The sequence below is a fragment of the Oryzias latipes genome, chromosome 1 (assembly GCF_002234675.1).
Source record: "Oryzias latipes chromosome 1, ASM223467v1".
Classification (NCBI taxonomy): Eukaryota; Metazoa; Chordata; class Actinopteri; order Beloniformes; family Adrianichthyidae; genus Oryzias; species Oryzias latipes.
This window is the reverse complement of record NC_019859.2, coordinates 18,789,536-18,809,080: the sequence shown is the minus strand read 5'-3', so window position 1 is coordinate 18,809,080 and position 19,545 is coordinate 18,789,536. Positions and strand designations below refer to the sequence as shown.

Sequence of the window (19,545 nt, the reverse complement as noted above, 5' to 3'; positions counted from 1 at the left end):
CTATATGCTTTCTGGCAAGGCTTTCTATTTTTTGTAACTTTTTTTAAATGCACAACCCGCTTAAAAAATGTAAATACAGAGTTGAGGTAAAAAAAAGTACAGGTAGGTCAAAAAGTGTAATTTGGAAACATGACTTACATTGAGGCATTTACTAACAAACAGCTAACATGTTTCATAAAAAAGTGCCTTAACTCAGATATAGCAGCTGCCTGACAACAAATATGTAACATTTTACAAGACAAAATTGATTAGATGGTAATTATAGACCACATATTGGGGTACTGATGTCAGGACCCCCAACAGCCTCTGATCAGTGAGTATGTGGGTCGCTGGTAAGGAAAACAAACAAAGGGTCCAAATGCGGCTGAAGGTTTTAGCACCTTCTCATCATGTCAGCCATGAAATACAGGACAGAAAACACAGAGTACAGTCTGTCCATGTGTGTTAGAGCTGGACTTGTTTGTACATTAAATATAAGATTTGAAAGAAGATTTCGTCCACTTATTTTTTCCTTTTTGAGGTAAATAATTTTTTTTTTAAATTTGATATAAAACAATATTCTTGTTGCATAAATTCTGCAGTGCATTTTTAAACACATTTTCAGAATCTTTTTTCCACATATTTTAGTTGATGTTGTCTATGCAATATCGACTATATAAAGTTTTTCAACTCCCACCAAAAACTCTTCTTTACTTTTAAGTAAGAGAAGCTCCATTCAAAAGTCATGAAATGTGCCTCTGCACCTCTGCTCCTCTGAGTGTCCAGAACACTGTCTCTCCATGCAACTTTCATTTATAGCTTGTTTTTTCAGCAAACTTTAAGTATCATGTCTGCATTCAGAAGCAGACTGTGTTCATGATTGATTAAGAATGAGTTTTAAAGACAGTGTGGCCATATTGATCACGACGCTGTACGTCAGTGTCTCATCCAGCCCAGTCTTGGTCTGTGCTTATGAGCATTAACCCCTGAATTTTTCAAAAGTCTTATGTGTAATAGAATTTAAAAGGTAGTGCTCCGATTTTAGCATGGTGTTCTGTAACCCAGCCATGTTTGTAGTATTTATCGTTTATTATTTACATACTTCTGAGCTATTTTTAACTTATTTTTCCATTATTGCCAGACAATAACGTTAAGCGAAGCAAAAAAAAAAAAAAACAATTTTTTTCACCACAGTTAAATAAAATGTAAAACAAATTACGGGTAAAAGTGGATTTGCTTAGTTCAAATAAATACTTTTATTTGAATGAGATAGGTACAGTGTTTTAAATATCTGTGTATGGAGAAGGTGAAGGTTATCGATGTTCACAATATTCCAGAAAAAATTGTGTGAGCCACAGGGAAATGTCAATTTTGTGACTTTGCAACACTGACGCTGTTCAATATCCTACGGAGCCCCTAAATAGACATTGATGAAGAAAAAAAAAATTAAAGTAAAAAAAAAAAAAAATCAAGACAGCGGCCTCTTCCAAAGGTCAAAGGTAAAAAAACTTTGGTTTTGGTTGTAGATTTGTGGCTTATGTGTGAAATTTTTTGAATATCAGTCAAACAAAATTTTCTTTTCCCATTTTGTGGGAAAATGGGAAAATCGCCAACATTTACACTTTGCCACAAAATGACCACCTAGCCGTAGGTCCTATGGCCATCCCATAATAATTTTAGAACCTTATGTGTGTTTTGGTTTCATTCCTGGATTTTGAACTATTTTTTGGAGTCCCGCAATAGAGTTTGACCCCATGTTTTGATGGTTTTGGCTACCGTGAAGTCCACCTTTTTATTCGGTGGGGGGGTTCACCATGCCCAAAATTTATTTTTTCGTGGGTGCTAGGTGCGTGCAAACTTTGGTGAGTTTTTCAGGATGTGGCGGGGGCAAAATTAGAGTTTTTTGCCTAATGGTCAAAATGAATATTTTTATATGGCTGAATCCAAAACAACAAAGTTTTGACACTTATGTCTATATTTTTACCAATCATCTAAATTAAATTACTTCAGTCAATTTTTTTTTTTTTATTGTCATATTATTTTTTTTGATACGTTGATACCTCTAAGCATCTTAGTGTTTTCAGTGAATCCAGGTGATGACTAAAGCGATTCTCTGCTTCCTAGTTCCCAAAGAGGGTCTGAAGAACCAGGCGGCGTTTGAGGAGATGAGGGTTAATTACATTAAAGAGCTCAGACGTTCGGTGGGAAAAGCAACCAACAACTCCGGCCAAACCTGGCAGCGCTTCTTTCAGCTCACCAAGCTGCTGGACGCCATGCATGATGTAAGTATCCGTGGTCTGTCTCCCTCATTGGCATACAGTGCAGCGCAGCTTTACCTGCATATCCAGCTTTCACCTTCGTGTGAAGCTCATCAGTTTTTATTTTAGCTACTTTGTCATGTTAGTTGTGGAATCATTAGTATTGGCAAGCAAGCAAGGCAAGCAAGTTTATTTGTATAGCACAATTCATACATAAAGTAATTCAAGTGCTTCACAAAACAGAAAATGCAATAAAATCACAATACATCATAGAAATAATAACATAAAATTACTTTAAAAGAAAAGAAAAAAAAAAAAATTTGAAAACTGATTAAAAATAAAGGAAGGAAAGGAAAGAAAAGTGCAGATAGACCTTTCAGTCATATACACGGCTAAACAGAAATGTTTTAAGTCTAGATTTGAACATGAACACAGAAGAGGCCTGTCTTACGACTTCAGGGAGGCTGTTCCAGATTTTAGCTGCAGAATATTGAAACGCTGATTCCCCTTGTTTAGTTCTGACTCTGGGAATCAACAGGAGGCCGGCCCTGAGGTCCTCAGAGTACGAGATGGTTCATATGGCACTAACATGTCAGAGATGTACTTTGGTGCTCGGCCATGAAGAGACTTGTACACAAGCAGAGCTGCTTTGAAGTCTATTCTTTCAGGTACAGGGAGCCAGTGCAGAGACATGAGCACAGGACTAATGTGATCATACTTCCTGGTTCTGGTCAGGACTCTAGCAGCAGCATTCTGGATGTACTGAAGCTGTTTTACAGCTCGTTTGGAGAGGCCGGTGAGCAGGCCGTTACAGTAGTCTAACCTACTGGAGACAAATGCATGAATAAGTATCTCCAGGTCTGGCTTTGACACTATGTTTTTGATTTTGGCAATGTTTTTCAGGTGGTAAAATGCCGCTGATGTTACTGACTTGATATGGCTGTTAAAGTTCAGGTCAGAGTCCATGATTACCCCTAGATTTCTGACTTGATTTGAGGGTTTAAGAGACAGAGAATGAAGGTAGCTGCTGAGACTTTCTCTTTGTTTCTGTGGGCCAAAAATAATAACTTCGGTCTTGTTTGAGTTTAGCTGGAGAAAGTTGTTCTGCATCCACGCACTGATCTGTTGGAGGCAGTGGCTGAGTGAATCCACCGGCCCATATTCACCTGTTGTCAGTGACACATAGATCTGAGTATCATCTGCATAGTTGTGATAAGATATGTTATTACTGCGTATTAACTGCCCTAGTGGCAGCATGTAGAGGTTGAACAGAAGGGGTCCCAGGATCGATCCCTGGGGCACACCACAAGTCAAGGCCATGTAGTCTGAGACACAACTCCCAATTTCAACAAAATATTTCCTGTCTTCTAGATAAGACTTGAGCCAACTTAGGGCAGATCCAGAGATGCCAACCCAGTCTTGGAGTCTGTGCAAAAGGATCCCATGATCAACAGTATCAAAGGCAGCGCTCAGGTCTAGCAGGATTAAGACAGAGACTTTTCCATCATCATGTTCAGGCGGATGTCGTTGGTTACCTTGATAAGAGCAGTTTCTGTGCTATGATGGGTCTAAAACTGACTGAAAACATAAATGAATTGTTTAATAAGAGAAAGTCAGTGAGCTGTTGGTAGACAACTTTTTCAAGATTTTCCTAAAAATGGCAGATTAGAGATAGGTCTGTAATTATTCAGTACAGTGGATCAAGACCGTTTTTTTCAGGAGAGTTTAATGATGCAGTTTTTAATGCTCTGGAAATATTCCAGATTGAAGAGACATGTTAACTATTTGATAATTGATGCAACACTGTTCAGGACAGACTTTAGAAATCTAGTGGTTAATTCTTTACCTATAGGTTTAGTTTTAAATTGGGATTCAATTTATTCATTAAAGAGGATCTCATTTTGGAAGAGGCAGTGAGAGGATCAATACTAGATTTCCGTGTACTGAATAGGAGAACGTGGTGAAGAACATGCTAAATCTGCTTGATGAAACAACAGCTTGTATGAACTTTGAGGAGATGACCAACTAGAATTCACAACAACTGATTGATGGAATTACTGCAGTAATGCAGAGCAAAGAGGAAAAAAAGAAAGAAATATCAGTGGTGCCCCCAAGTGGCCAGCTCAGTCCAGCAGGTGATGGGTGGCCACCATGAAAAATATTTCACAAATGTGATTTTCATGTATTTAATTTAAAAATAACCATTTCAATAGGCTAATCTATGTCCTTTTTGGATGTTTTTGGGTTGTACAGCTGGTGGGGAACTTGTTGGACTTCTGTTTCTACACTTTTCGAGAGTCCCAGGCCTTGAAGGTGGAGTTTCCCGAGATGTTAGTGGAGATCATCAGTGACCAGATACCAAAGGTGGAATCAGGCCTCACTCACACAATCTACTTCCACAAGAAGTGAGTTGCCACCCAAGGCGGGACAGAGCGCCATTGAGAACTGGAACAAAAGGGGAAGAGATTTGGAGGTGGGAAAAGGCGCGAGGAAGGCCTGATCCATTGGCCCGCAACCGAACCGCCCTGATTTGCCAGCACGCTCGTTTGGGATGGAACATTTTAATGACGCAAAGGCAAAAACAAAAAGAACTCAGTACAGAAACTTGAAAAATAAAGGGGAGATGGATTCTACCCTGTTGTCAGCAGAGTCACTATCGTGATGAAGCATTCGGAAATACGCATCCCTGCCCCAAAGACAATGACGGTGTTTTCTACGGAGACAAAGCCATACATTTCCTAGAATGCATTGGAAACATGGGTTACATACATTGAGTAGAGGGCCTTCAACACTGTAGTTCCCAAACACAGACGCAGCACTAAACTAAACCTCCTTTAAACCAAGTCAAATTTTTTTTACAAATCTTAACTCCAGGTTATGCAGTCTCTTTTAAATGCAGTTAAAGCCAGAAGTTCCATGCAGTTTATAAAAAAAATTATCTTCCCTCCATAATTGCCAATAAAATGACAGATTTATTTTATTTATTTGATTGTTTGTTGTACTTTATTATTTAAAGTCGTTTTAAATTGTTAACCTTTATGTCCTTTTAAGCTAGTTACAGCTTGTACATCATGATAAAATCCCCTGATAGTATCGAAGTTAAACTATTTCAGTCACATTTTTCCTCTAAAAGCTCCCGTGAAGCATGGAGGTGTGAGTGTCATTATGTGGGCTGGAAGGGCTCCAAATTCTTTTGATATTCTTCCACTCCTCTTAATTCGGCAATATATGACAAGCAGTTACTTTGGAGGATTTTTTTTTTTTTAAAGATGTGTGTAAACCTCTGGTTTAATAGCACTACAAAAAAAGCCAATCCTAAGATTCACTTTGCAGTGTTTGCTAAACAACTACAGGGGAAAGACCTTCCCGGGGATGCACAGGAGTTTTCAAATGCACGGCAAAAAGGCTGGAATTGAAAATATCCAAAGGGCTATTGACATAAGCGGATTAATATCAATAAACCCAACAAGTCTGATTCTTGGTCTGTATCAAAACACCCTGGACATTTACATTAATAAAACAAACTTTAAGACAAAAATGTGTATGGAAACAATTAAATCTAATATGCAAAAGTCCAAAGCTTCAGCTGTCTGATGACTATTTCTCACCAGTGTTTTCATGAAGGAACTTTTTGGGTTCTTAGTTGAAATACAGGTAGTTATAATGCAACATTTTACCTTTGTGCTGAAAACAAACATACAAACAAAAAAAGACGATGAAAAAAAACAGATTAGTGAGAAGTGCTGCATAATAGAAATAATGCATTTATGGAAAATGATTTCAATAATCGTGTGCTGGTAATGGATTTGACTGAGGTGCATCCATAATAATAGCTGTCATTTGTGTTATCACCGGAGCAGCTGTCCAAATGTCTGTTTTTACCCACAATGAAGCAAAACCAGCCCATTGTGAACCAACACTTATCTACTCTTCCCAGAAAGAAAAAGAAGAAGGAGGAAAACCTTTTTTTTTTTAAATAAAGCCGAATTGCAAACCTTTCATTTTTGACAAAGCTCGCCATTCTACATAAAGGTGCTTCATTTCTACAAAGCCAAGCAAGACTTTAACATGTACAGCAACTTGTAGACAGCCTATACAGATTACTATAAGGACATCCCAGCTAAACACACATACTCTGTAAATTTGACATTATTGAAAAGGAACATTACTCTGCAGTGCTTATGACAAGTGTGTACAGTGGATCGCTTCTTACACTCACCCTATACAGCTGTTGTACAGATGATGTTTTGAGGTACCGAATGCTAGATGAAGAACAGATATTATCATGTTGTGTTCCCGATTCCTAACTTGCTTGGTCAGTTTGTTTTTATTTTGTTTGTTTTTTGGCAATGCTTTTGAGTTGAACAGGCCTAGAATTCTGGACCATTACCTTTTCTTACACCCAACTGGTTTCTGAATGGTTGCGATAAGCTAACATGATGCTACTGAGAGGGAAATGAGTGTGCAGAGGTGTGATTAATATTTGGTTTATCGTTCTCTGTGAATGTGTATGTATTTTTGTTTTCTTTCCTGGCAAGCATGTGAACAGCTCATCTGCTCTTTCAGCGTGGGGATTCTGCATAGACGCTTTAGCTTTTAGCCATATCCTCTTCCCACTTTTAGATTTGCACAGAGGAGAAACAATGTGAAAAACAAGCCATTAGCGCAGCTAGCAGAAGTTCTCTTTTCCTTTAAGCGACTGTGATCTCTTAATTTTTCGGATGGGGGGTGGCTAATGCATGGTCACCCAGAAGAAAGTTAGACAGTACTACATCTGTGGCCTAAGCTCTCCCAATACTGTACCAGTTTGCTATAGTTTCTGTTTGGGGACGGCTAATTTAAAGGGGTGCACAATTATTTATAGGCTTTAGAAAAAGAATCACTTCTTTGTTACCAAAAAGGGGGGTAAAAGAGCAGAGGAGGACATATGAACCAGTCCACAAATAAAAAAAAATAGATATAATCATTTCTTGGGGAAAGCTTTTAGCAGTCGAGACCTAAATGTTGGGAATCTCTAAAACAGCATCAATACTCTGTCTTTACACTTCACATTGTCATTTAAAATCACTAATTCACACCATTGCATTAATTTTCCGACAACATCCAATCAGAAAAGTCTCACTATTCAATCTACATTTTCCTTTTCTCCTCCTTTTTTTTTAATTATTTTTATTATTTTAAAGAAAAACTGTCGGTTCATAGGATGAGTGGGAAAGTATTTTTGAGAGAATTATATTTTGCTGGAAAACAATATTTAAGTACTTTGTCTATAAATGATATCCTTTTTGTAAAATTAAATATATTGCATGCTTTTGATGAGATGTTTACATTGTATTTAAAAAAAGGGAAATTTGTGCCTTTTTATCTCACCTGATTTACAATTTTACAGTATATATATAAATATATATTGTAAATAGTACAATAAAGCAAGTCTTTATGTTGAGTATAGTATAAAAACATTTGTACTTTAACCATCTTGTTGCAACATTGGGAGGATAAAAAAAGCATTTCCCAGTTGTGTGTTTGTGTCGGCTCGTGGAGCAGAGTTTCTAGTGAAGCGGTTGGCGCTGGAATGGTCCAAAATGAGAAATGAATGTATCATATATTGTGAAAGACTTATGGAACTACCTGAATGTTAGAGAGAGTACATTTATGATCTTATTTCGTAAAATTCTTTAAGTTTAGATGTTTTGTTTGTTTTTTACTTTTTGCATTACTGTTAACTTGACTCAAAAAAACGGAGGAAAAAAAAAGTTTCTGATTTCTAACAAGATGTATTAAGTGATGGATCCTTGTTGCTGTTCAGATGATTTTCTAACCTATCATTGTTGATAAGAACCACAATAAAGATAAAAACCAAGACATCACAGCTGGGATATTTCAAGAAAGTTTGAATTTTTAGCTAAAAACAAAGGGGAAGAGCACACCTGAAAACTGCGCAGTTCAGCCTGGGACCATCTCCCTCCAGTTATGAACTAGTCATATTGCACTAACTGCCAAAACAAGATTTAAAAGAAACATGACCCAAAGACGGCTAGTAATGGGATGTTGTCAGAACAGTTTATGACCCTTCCATCCTTCACTCCTTCATGAATATAAACAGACTCACAGCTCTGTGTTCTGTTTGGTTTTTCTTTTCCTTTTTTGTATTTTTTCCCCCCGTTTTGTTAAGATATAGTTGCATTTTGGGAAATGCACTTATTCACTGCCTTCGTGAAAACTGGATAAAAAGATCAATACCACAGAATATAAAGGCTGCAGTCAGGGAACACATGAATCTACAACCAGAGAATGCAGCAGATGCTTAAGATCGAGATGGAAACAAAAGCTGAGAACAGCTCAAAAACTGAGAACCACATGTACGGAAATGATAAAAATCTGGATGTATTATGATCATGCACCCAATGATCACAATACATCCTAACTACATATCATGCACACCTCAAAGTACACTTTACTTTGTTGGTCCAGGTTTGCATCCTTTATTAGGATAAAACTGTATTAACTGGTAATGAATAGTTTGAATTTTTCAGAAAATTTGGGAATCATACTTACTCCCTAAGATTCCCGTTCTAGTGAAAAGTTGATCCAGTTTCCAGGTAGACCAGTCTCTTTAAGGCCAGCATAATTTTTTTAGTGTTTTTCTGACCATCTATGATGAGTTCAGGTCCAAAAAACTGTGCAGTGTGCGGACGTTTTACTTCTGACAGGTTAAAGGGGATGTGGAATATTTCCTAGGAGTCACAGATTTCACCAACCTCCTGTATCTTGAAATATTTATCAATAGTTCAAATGTGTTCTTTCATTTTGTTTTCATACAACTCATTCTAACTTAAATACTTCTATGTTTTTTGAGATGTGGGTTTTTCCTATATCTCAATTATTTTATTTTTGGTTGTAAAAGCTCTAAGAGCAGCCTTACTGACAGTTATTTGTCTTATCTGACTTTTTTTTTATCTTTACATCTGCTAAACACTTAAGTTTTTAAATGTAATTTAGCTAATTTCTTTTCAACTTTTTTAAAATTAGTTTTTACTATATCATTTTAAGCATTGGAAATATAGACTAAAATAGCCTAATCGTCATCGTAAAAGAACATCAAATTTAGCAGTAACTCCCTTGCGCAAAAACAAGCTATGTAAAAAAAAAAAAGATGTAACAAGGTGTCTGAAAAAGCAACAAGATATAGAATAAAGGAAAACGTTTCAATTCTCTTTCTGCAAATGTAAAAAAACATGTCAAATAAATTATGCCACAGCATATTTTTGATCTGGTCAAACGGATACATTTTTTGGCCGTTTTGGGACGCATGCGAAACGCATACCAGACATAATTGATTTGTGGATCAAACTATTCAAGCTCATGTTGCATTGAGCTGCTATGCTGATGTGTGTGTTACTGCAGCACAGTTAAAGAAATGGTATTGAAACTCTTATCCATCTGTCTGGAAGGCGTGAATACGACATTTTTCCCATAAATCAGAGAAGAACTGAATCAGAACATACTGCCAGGTCCCACAGTCAGAAAAAGTCATGTGGTCTTTGAAAACACACTTCCAACTCATCTGTTTCTGACAATAGTGCATCTCATTGTGTGTTTGTGGAGTCTCGCATCAACGCAGCTTTCCTTTCAGAGTCCTGAATCGGGTGCAGAGATACTAAAGCCATATCTCCACAGCCATGGCAGTGCATTACTGACTAATATAAACTAATGCTCTTGTTTTTTTTTTTGTTTTTTTTTCCAGTTTCAAAAAAGACTTTTTACTCAGTACAATCTAAGCAAACAGACAGCTAACCTCCTTCACCATAAACCAATAAAGCATTTTTGAAACCTGTCACTCTTGTATATCTTGATGCAGATATTGCCATACTTGTGTTTGCACAACTATTGCAAGATTCTAATAAAACTGTTAAACTGACGTCTTGACGTGATGTTTCTGTGTCGAGGAGATGGAAGCTGCAAAAGTTGCATTAGGTGGTCAGATAATGAGCACAGAGCGGCAGATACTGGGGAGAAAAAAGGGAGACCAATAGAAATATGTGGTACTGGTATAGTGGAGCTGTGCATGTCCAGAAAAAAAAGGTTTCTTGGCTCATCAGAATGGCTGCTTTGCCAGACTGTAGAGCAGACAGTATTACTTTTTTACTCACCCCCCCCCCCCTCCCTCCCTGAATCACAGCCCCCTCCAAATCTCCCCCAGATTTCCAATTTGCTTTCACTTGTAGTTGTGCCAGATAAACAGAATCTATTGGATCAGGCTGATTTCACGGCTGCCCCCCCCCGCACTTGGCAGCTTCTGTGGCCCACTTTCCAAGCCGAGGATCCCCCCCTCCCCTCCTTGCTCCTTTATGTATGAAATTCACTTTCCTCCAAATTCCCACTGAGTTTTCAGTCTCAATAATACATCAAGTCTCACTATAAATTACATTTGTGCTCTCTGCTTGGCTGAAGAACACCCCTGAAAGTTCAAACTTCCAGTGTCCAGATGTGTCATTTCCTCATAGTCTGAGGTGAACTGCTCTGGAGCTTTGATCGGAGCTGAGTCATGGTGTGTGTTTTCAGGCTGAAGGACACTGCGTCACAGGAGGCAGAGGACAGCTGGAACCCAGCCAGGGCTGGGAAGTGAGAAAGAGATGCATTTGTGTGGATTTGTGCAGGAAAAAAAGAAAATCACATCCATTCTAAAGCTGCAAACCTGATGCTTGATAGTTCGGATGCATGCAAACATGCACAACTCTGCTCAAGGCTTCATGTGTTGGGGCTTATCAGTTCAATCAAGAGATACAAATTCACTGATTTTATGTTTAAAAAGTGCAGCTGAAAACGAATCCCTGCAAAGTGGAGCAGAGGAAAGCTTTAAATACCACAGAGAGACAGACAGTTAGGCAGAGGAAACGCAGAAACAGACACAGCAACATGGCAGGTTTTCTGACAGACACTTCACAGCAGAGTGAGAGGCAGAATGGATCTATGATTCAGCACAATTCTGGCAGAGAGAAGACGACGAAGGGCCCAGGGGATGGGCGGCGGTGGAGAGTGTGAAGGAATATTTTGCCCATCTCATTAGCTCTGCCTCATTACATTATGTTATCATCTTGTCCGCAGCTTCTTTTGGGAGCTGGTGGAGTGGCGCCAAAACCACGGCCGCACCGTTTAGTGTTTGTTTGCAGGGTAAAAGGCTGCTGGTTTATAAAAGGCAGCGAGACGTCTGTAATTAACGCTGGGGTTGACTGCGCACGGTTGCTTTAAAAAAGGTCAAAGCAGCGTGTCTGGTTCGGTGTCTTAATTGCACATGAGGTCTAAAAATTATCATGCGTGAAGCTGAGATGTTACTAGATGGTGGTGTGGTGTGATGTGTAGATGGAGGGGGGGGGGGTGGATTAAAATGTTTTCGCTGAGAAAGATAATCATCTATTTTTAATCCTCTTATAGAAAGTTATTTTAGAAGTTGCTGTTAGTCAGATGGACAACTGCAGGTCCATAGGCATAAAGAGTGAGGCTTGAATGACACGACATCGCTCACTGTATCTGTGAATCTGCTTTTCACCAGCCTCTATTTTTAGACTGAGGAAGTGTGGGCCGAACAGGTAACTGAATCAAGTCATCAAAAAATCTGACGGGGGATTTCATTTAAATGCAGTTTTACCTCTATGGCACACCTTCTTTCACATAGGTGAAAGACGGCATTTAACCCTTGTGCTATCTTAGATGACCCCACCCTTACATCGATGTGTTCTCCCTTCCATGACAAAGGTGGAAAGATTTCATGTAATCCATGGACACCAGTGAAGATCACAAATCATTGAAGAAAAAAGGTTCTGTCTGGTGGGTCTAGATGACCCAACTCCCAGTGTTAAAGTGTCTAGGATAGCACAAGGGTTAAAATGTGTAATCAACGCGCTTTGGTAACTTACATTTTATTCAAACGGGCCCTATCCCAGTTGGGCCAAATTTTCAAACCCCAGATTTCTGTGAGGCCAAACATTTGGATTGGCTAGAAAGACAAAGTTAAGTCGTTACCACTGACTACATAAGAGAACTGGACAGAGTGTGACATCATCTAAAGAAAGTAGTTTACTTCCTGCTTCAACAAAATTAACCAAATTCAGTCGCCAGTTTTTCCCCCCAATAAAAAAGCCGCCACATTGCATTGGTCCGAGTTGGCCTGAGTCACTGTTTCTACGGCAACCACTCTCACCAATCAGGAAATGTTTCAGCATTTTACACTTACAGTTAGCAGATTAAAACCTGTATGGTTTGCGTAATAAAGGTTTATATTCTCAGAAACACAACAATCAGATATTTATGAAACATGGTGAGGGTTAAGCTTGAACTGATATACACAGAAGACTTTCTTACAGCTTAATGCCGTGTAAAAAACACACACACACAAAAAAAAACATTGAAATGGTCATTTTAGAACATTTATTTCATGGGAAGAATGCATAATAAAATAAGAGAAAATAAATCTTTATTTGACATTGATCAGGATCTCCAAAGGTTAAAAAAAATGACAAAAGGGAGGAAAACTTGAGGCCCCATGGGAACATCTTGAATCCTCTCCTTAAGTTACTGTAACCACAACGTAAAACACAATGTGAAGCAAAACGCTTTGAGAAATGAAGGTTTTTGCATTGCAAACAAGGTCTGACATGCAACACTGAGCAAAATGTTAAAACCAATTGAAACCACAAAATTTAAAACCCATTGATAACCTGAAGGAACTAAACTTGGTCGTGACTCAGATTAGGAAATGAATACAACAGGTATATGTTTATAAAAAAAAAAAAGGTGTGATGTTTGTAAGTCAGCCCCACTGGAGTGTTTGATTTTTCTTTTAATATTAGGAGCAACGGTACACAAACGACTTGTTTTTTAATGTTGTTTCTGCTGTTGTTGACACTGATGCTTGTGTTTCTACATTAAGAGCACAAAGAACAGAAACAGTAGAAATGTGTCTAAAATCTCATGCAAATATTGTGACAGGAAATTATATCATCAATGTGCCTCTTTATAATCAATAAACATTTTTTTTTAAATAGCAAAGCAAAAAGCAAAAAAACAAAAATGCTTGGACATTTTCACGGCATGCTTTGGGTTTTGATGCTTAACGCCAACTAAAACTACCTCGTGGATGAGACCATGAAAAGCTACAGCGGTGACATTTTTTCCTTTGGATTTCTGAGGATCTCTCCTTGAGCTCATGGATACCATGTATAAGTGGGCAGAGGAGAAGGAGCTCAGACACCATCCTCTGTTTCACTGTGACATTACTTGGCTGTTGCAGCAATACATATATAGCACACCACTCTTCAGTGAAATCCCTGTTTTGCATCACAATCGTGCATCTTTGGACTTTTTTTTTTTTGGTTGATAAAAAATAAATTCAATGTATGGTTTGCGCGTGTGGCACAAACCCTACTTGTCAGTCAAAACTCATGTGTATGTGTGTTCACAACAGTTCATTAGTAATAATGGACGGTGGTGCTGCTTTGGCGGCTTCTGAGCACTCTGAGCCCAGATGGAGCAAACGCACTTAAAACGGTCCTTGATGAAGATGAAAAAGTGTCCATAAATATCTCCATTTTTGGTTTTACAGCATCTCCACATAGTTTTCAGGGATGAGGCCCCTCTTTCCCTCTAGCTCCCCCTCCAGCCACCCCGGCTCTCTTGACTGGATCACTGCAGGAGAGAAGACGGCATCACCAGGGGTGGACCAACAGAATCAAAAAGGCAAACTCTGGCTACCACTGTTCAAGCAGAGGAGCATAAAATGTAGGAAAGTTACAGCGTTTGCAAAAGAAAGTGCATGAATTATGTTCTAAAGTTACTTTTCTGTCTATCTCAGCACTGTTATATGAACAATGGTCTAATTTTCTGTCTTACAAAATAAAATAATTGTATCAATAAAGTTTTTAAAAAACAAATTAATCTTAAATTGAGGGAACATGTATTAGTGAGTAGAATTTTTTCTTGAAAAAGGGTTCTTGGTCAGACCATTTTTCTTACCCCATTGGCAGATACATTTTTTTTTAATGAGGTAAAAATATTTGACTTATTTTTAAGGGGCTTGTTTTTGATGTTACACCACATATCTTGGCCTCCTCTCACAACGTTACCAATACAGTCTTTTATAGTTTTTTGGAGCTTTTTATTTTAAAATTTGAAAGGGTAGGAAGAGATACTTAAAAGTAAACTGAACTTATCAACCATAATTTAAAGTAATGAATATTTTCTATGTTAAGACAAAAATCTAAAGATAAATTTAGTTAAGGTCTTTTCTAAGGCCCACTTTTAAAGACAGACAGAGAAATAGATAAATCTATTGTTAATCATTTTAAACAGTCTTTATAGGTTAAAATATTTGACCTTAACCATTTTAAGGCAGAGGTCTGCAAACTCCAAAACCTAAGATTTCTTACTGACAGTAAGAGAAATTTGCCTTTTTTTCAAAAAAAATAAAAAATCAAATGGTTTATAATAGTTTGTAACTTTTTGACAATGGTTTACATGACTTCCTTTCAAAATAAATCACTCACAATCCTTGAATTCTTTTCAAAAGTATAATATGGTGTGCCTCAAGTATAAATTCTGCCTGACCTAACATAACTCCAATTGATTTTCTGTAGAACATGGTGTTCAAAAATCTTTTTTTATATTTTAGTACGATTTTAGTAAACTCTGAAGCTGCATTGCTTGATGGGTTGCTGGAGCATCATGGAGACTGTAATCCAGTACTGGCGGAGTGATACATACTGTGCTTCGACTGTTTGAACTGAATAAAGTTCGACTGTTTTGTTTTGCTTAATGTAGTCAGAAAAATATGTAACTTCTTAAAATACAAACCATTTTATTTTTCTTTAACCAGAGAGCAACACAGGAGAGTTAAAATAGTCACAACAGGCTCTGAAGACCTGTGCTATGAGGGATAATATGATATTGTTGACTTTTTCTTTGCAGAGCACTTACAATAATATACATATTTTTCATATGTAATAAAAAAAACATTTGATATATATTAAAGTCAAGATTAATTTTATCAGTAAGATGAGAAGAAGTTAATTTAGCAGGAATGCGGCGAAATTTGTGTAGGTTTGGTAACTTTGTAACAAAAAGTAAGTGAGGATGAAAAGAAAAACCATAAAAATACTCTCTAATACTCACAAGCTTTAAAGCTTCCTTAAAGTTTAATTTCATATTGTTACTCATATTAAATCTACATCACAGTGAGAGTCCCTCTGTCTGATAAAAAAGGAAATCAAAGACACTACAGTGCTATTTTGCCCTGAGGACTACTAAAGCTCAGTTGAGCGTCTCTCCATGGACTCCAGAGGACAAAGCAGGTCCTGGCCCTGGTTCTTTCCGGTTTTCCCTCTCCTCATCTCGTCTTTCTGTTCAACTCCAGATCAGATCAGCTGCTCAGCTTTCTCCCAAACCCAATATGTGAGTGCTGTTTTTTTTCCCTCTCTCTGCGACTGGTGAGGGCGATAACACTTACCAGCATTGAATATTGCACCGGCCTGGAAGGAGAGCTCCGAGTCGTGCTCTGCCTCACACGGGTACACCGCCTTGGCTTTCCTGCCGGTGACACTGAGAAATGAAGGCAATCAGTGAACTGGCGGAGCTCTGAAAGGGATTACGGCACAGTTCAATCTGAGCATCAGGTCTGGATGTTCATTCTCTCACAGGCCTGAAACAGCAGAAAAGGGCCAGCTGGGAAAATGGGCAGAAGTACTTCAAAGAGGAGCTGGACTCTAAACGGGAGAGCGCCCCAACCTTTAGTGTGGACAAACCAGGGAGTCAAAGCCCCCTTTCATGGACATGTGTACATGTGCACACACATGATAAGATGCTCGGCCTTTATTATTAACATTTTATTTTATTTTTTCCTGATAAAAAGCCAGGAAAGCAAAACAGACAACACTTTCACCATGAAGTAATGGAAAAGCTGTAAAGGTGTTCTAGGCAGAATAGACATTTACCTTCACGGTGCATCAGCTTTTGCATTTACAACTGTGAGCTTAGAAACTGTGTTTAAAGACAGGTTGACATAATAAAGGACTGTATTGATCGCTTTTTTTTAATGGTTTTGTAAAAATGTGCACTTATGCCGCTAAATGGTGATATATTCTAGTGGCCTCAAGCAGTGAAAGGTTGTTTTGGCCAACCTTCCAAAATCCTCAATGGTAGCTGCTTTTATTTTGAAACTGCGCCTTCAACATTCGATGCACGATAAGCCTTTCTTTCAGCTTAAAAGCAACAAGGTGGGAGTGGAGGGGAGAGAGAAAAAGATAAAGTGAAGGCGGCGGAGAAACTTTTCTGCATGCAGATTTGTCAATACAAGAGTACAAAGTTCTGAAAGAATGACACTCGTGGAGCTGGAGGACTCGAATGTGAACGTGTCTTTAGTGGACTGGATGCCTCTTTAGCTTAATTCAAAGTGAATTTAGCTTTCAGTTTTGTTATGGAGGGGAAACGGCTACGGTGTTGTCTGCACAGTCCCATCCTGTTCACAGAGATAATATTTGGGGTTTGCAAAAGAGTATTCAAGCCACTTCAGTGCCATTAAATCCCTGAAAGGTAACAGCATAATAGTAACCGGTAAGTTAAATGCATGAAACTGTGAGGTGAAATACCGATGGAGAAACAGTCAAAATAGGCTAGCTAGTAGGGATGCAACTGACTTGAATGTAAAGATCAGACAGGAAAATGATGACAGAAGAAATTCAATTACAATCTCATCTCAGAATGTAAAAATTCTGTTTCTGTTTCTTAAGTGAGAAAAAGAAAGTTTTATTTTTCAAGGGCAAATGCTGACATTGATGCAGAGTTGCAGTCTTTATTTTTGTCCTATTCAACACTTTTTTTTGCAGAACACCTTGCAAAATAAACTCAAAATGTTTTCTTCATTTCACAGGACTGCCTTATTGTGAAGAAGCAACGCCTTTAAATCAGGTTGCAAAGAAACGCTTTTGGTCCCTGTTGTGTAGACGCGGTGGGGAAAAGACACATGAACCTCAACCTTCCTGCAGGTCCACATGGTGTCAACCTCACAGCCTGGTGAAATGGTGCAGACCATGTTTGTAGGATCCTACAGAACCTCTTCAATCACAGCCTGAGGCAAAGACTCAGAGCGGAGGAACACGCTCTGCCTTTAGCTCTTTTTTTTTTTTTTTTTATATATTATCATCTGACCTCGAATTGCTTTACATCGAACTCTAAGTCTGGGAATAGTTGTTACTGTATGAGTTAGCAAAATCTTTTCAGGAAGTTTGCAGTCCTTGGTTGGAGATGACAGTTTTGGCCTTCTTCAGTCTTCTAAGCAGACACAAACATAAAAAGTTAAAAAGTAGAAATGACTAAAAAAAGGGCCCGTTTCCTGGAATTTGCAGCTGGTCCACAGATATTTGTCTTTTTGAAAAGATAAATACCCCACATTTCTTTTGCCATTTTCTCAGTCCACAATTTTCTGTGAGCATAAAATGTAATATTTATTTGCTTACTAGAAAGCTGATCTGATCGTTTGTCAAGATGAGCATAAAAATGAAAACATAAATTTAGTCATGGCTGCAGAAAAAATATGCTGATTGCAGAAGCATTTGTTTTTTTTCACTAAAAGAAGCCTTTTAAGTTTTCCTTCCTAATATTTCTTTTAAGTGTTTTAAACTAAATTTGAATTTCCCTTTAGTTGGAAAGCGAATAGAAACTATGAAAGCAAAAGTAAGGAGAAAAAAGTATAAAGAAATACCTCTCCTCTGGCTTCTCCTTGTCTTTTTCTGATGCGGCTGTGCTGGCAAGAGGCGGACTCTCACTTGGAGCTTCAGGAGCAGAAGAACAGGCTGCAGCTGTAGTGGATCTAAAATAGAGAAACAAACAAACAAATAAACAAATAACTACAGCTCACAACAACAAGGGAATAGCTCACATTAGATGTCCCTCAGTCAAGAAGGAGTAGGCAAATCTTTTTTTCTGATGCAACTCTTCTGTGCATTCGTTTACATACCGTAATTTCATTTTACTGACACAGCAGGATTAAAAAAACATAGTCAAAATTGTTTTTATTGACGAAATTCAACATAGATCAGCACAACCTCAACGATCAATATGCTTTTCATGTTATTTCTTTTATCTTTGCATCAGAATATCCCTACACTTTAAAATTTTAATGTAACCAGAAACATTTTAGCACTACAAGATCCAGTTTGGTTCAAGGAATTTAACATTATGAAGGATTTTGAAGTGGACTGTAGATGCTTGACTCAAGATTTTATCACAAGACTTCAAGACTATGTGCTAAACCAATTGTTTTTCCATGTAGTATTATTTTCTAGAAAAACAAAGGATCAAATGAATGCCAATTTCACTGCAAAGTCATTCAAATGAGCTGAATTAGTATTTTAAAAGGTTCCTCATTGCTGGAAGTCAAGCTAACATGGACTAAAGATTAGCTAGCATAGGAGCTACGATAAAAAAAAGTTAGGTGCGAGAGTTAGTAAAGTTTTCACACTAAATTCTTTTTCTAGAGTCAGGTAAAAACCCTTTTCTCTTTAAATACTAAAGATCAAGTGGAAGCCCTGAGCAAAGCTTTATCAGGCACTAGCAGCTTAACTTTACATTGGTTGTTAGGGACAACAAGTTCATGGCTATCCCACAGAATAGAGGTAGGGGACCCTGGTGAAAACAAAGTGCAGCAGAGGAGAGCTGGACTCTGAGCCAAGCATCCCTCTGTGTTCCATGCCTGCCCCTGGGCCAGCGCTAATACAGCACATAATGAGCAAATTGCTTCTAGCTGCCGCTCCCATAGAGACGTTAATAAAGGCAATTAGAGGGAGCAGCTGGGGAGGGGCTGGAGGTTGTGGAGGATGTTGTGAGCAGGGGGTTCTGGCGGAGGCAAGAGAGAGGGATGGCCTTGAGGGAGAACGCACTCGGGGATCTTTTGGGACAAAGGTGTAGGTGAACACTCAGTCCTGAGCTCACGCTCTCTTTCTCTACTTTGCATTGCCCCCCCCCCCCCCCCCCCCCCCCCCCTCTCCTCCTCTTCACCATCCGCTGCCTCCCTCTCAGTGTGCTTGTCCATCCCCAAGTGGTAGTTGGTGCCTGGACTGACTGCGGGTGATTTATAGCTCTGCAGCAGTATGAGGCCACTGTGGTGCTCAGCTGCTCCACATCAGCATGGGGGGACAGAGCGCTGCAGTGCAGCAAATCCACTCATTAAGCTGGGTCCAGGCACAACCACTGTCTGCCTGGGACGCAGCCAAAAGGAGGAGAGGAGCACCGCCACCGGCCCACCTGCAGGAGAACTGACAAC

At 38.6% G+C, this 19,545-nt stretch overlaps 2 protein-coding genes across 3 annotated transcripts in view; one reads left to right on the top strand and one right to left on the bottom strand.

Moving 5' to 3' along the window:
• Nucleotides 1-10,155, top strand: part of nr3c2 (nuclear receptor subfamily 3 group C member 2) — an 84,824-nt gene extending 74,669 nt beyond the window's left edge. The window contains exons 8-9 of one of the 2 annotated variants that reach the window (XM_023964762.1): nt 2,104-2,261; nt 4,491-10,155. In XM_023964762.1, coding sequence (XP_023820530.1) covers nt 2,104-2,261; nt 4,491-4,646 — 314 coding nt within the window. In that variant the 3' untranslated portion in view covers nt 4,647-10,155. 2 annotated transcript variants of the gene reach the window in all.
• Nucleotides 10,156-12,863: 2,708 nt separating this feature from the next.
• The window catches only part of arhgap10 (Rho GTPase activating protein 10), a 48,146-nt gene continuing 41,464 nt past the window's right edge, over nt 12,864-19,545 (bottom strand). The window contains exons 21-23 of the mRNA XM_023957652.1: nt 17,986-18,093; nt 15,736-15,827; nt 12,864-13,919 (exon numbers count right to left, since the gene is read on the bottom strand). Of these exons, the coding sequence (XP_023813420.1) occupies nt 13,831-13,919; nt 15,736-15,827; nt 17,986-18,093 (289 nt within the window). The 3' untranslated portion in view covers nt 12,864-13,830. The remainder of the gene's footprint in view (nt 13,920-15,735; nt 15,828-17,985; nt 18,094-19,545) is intronic.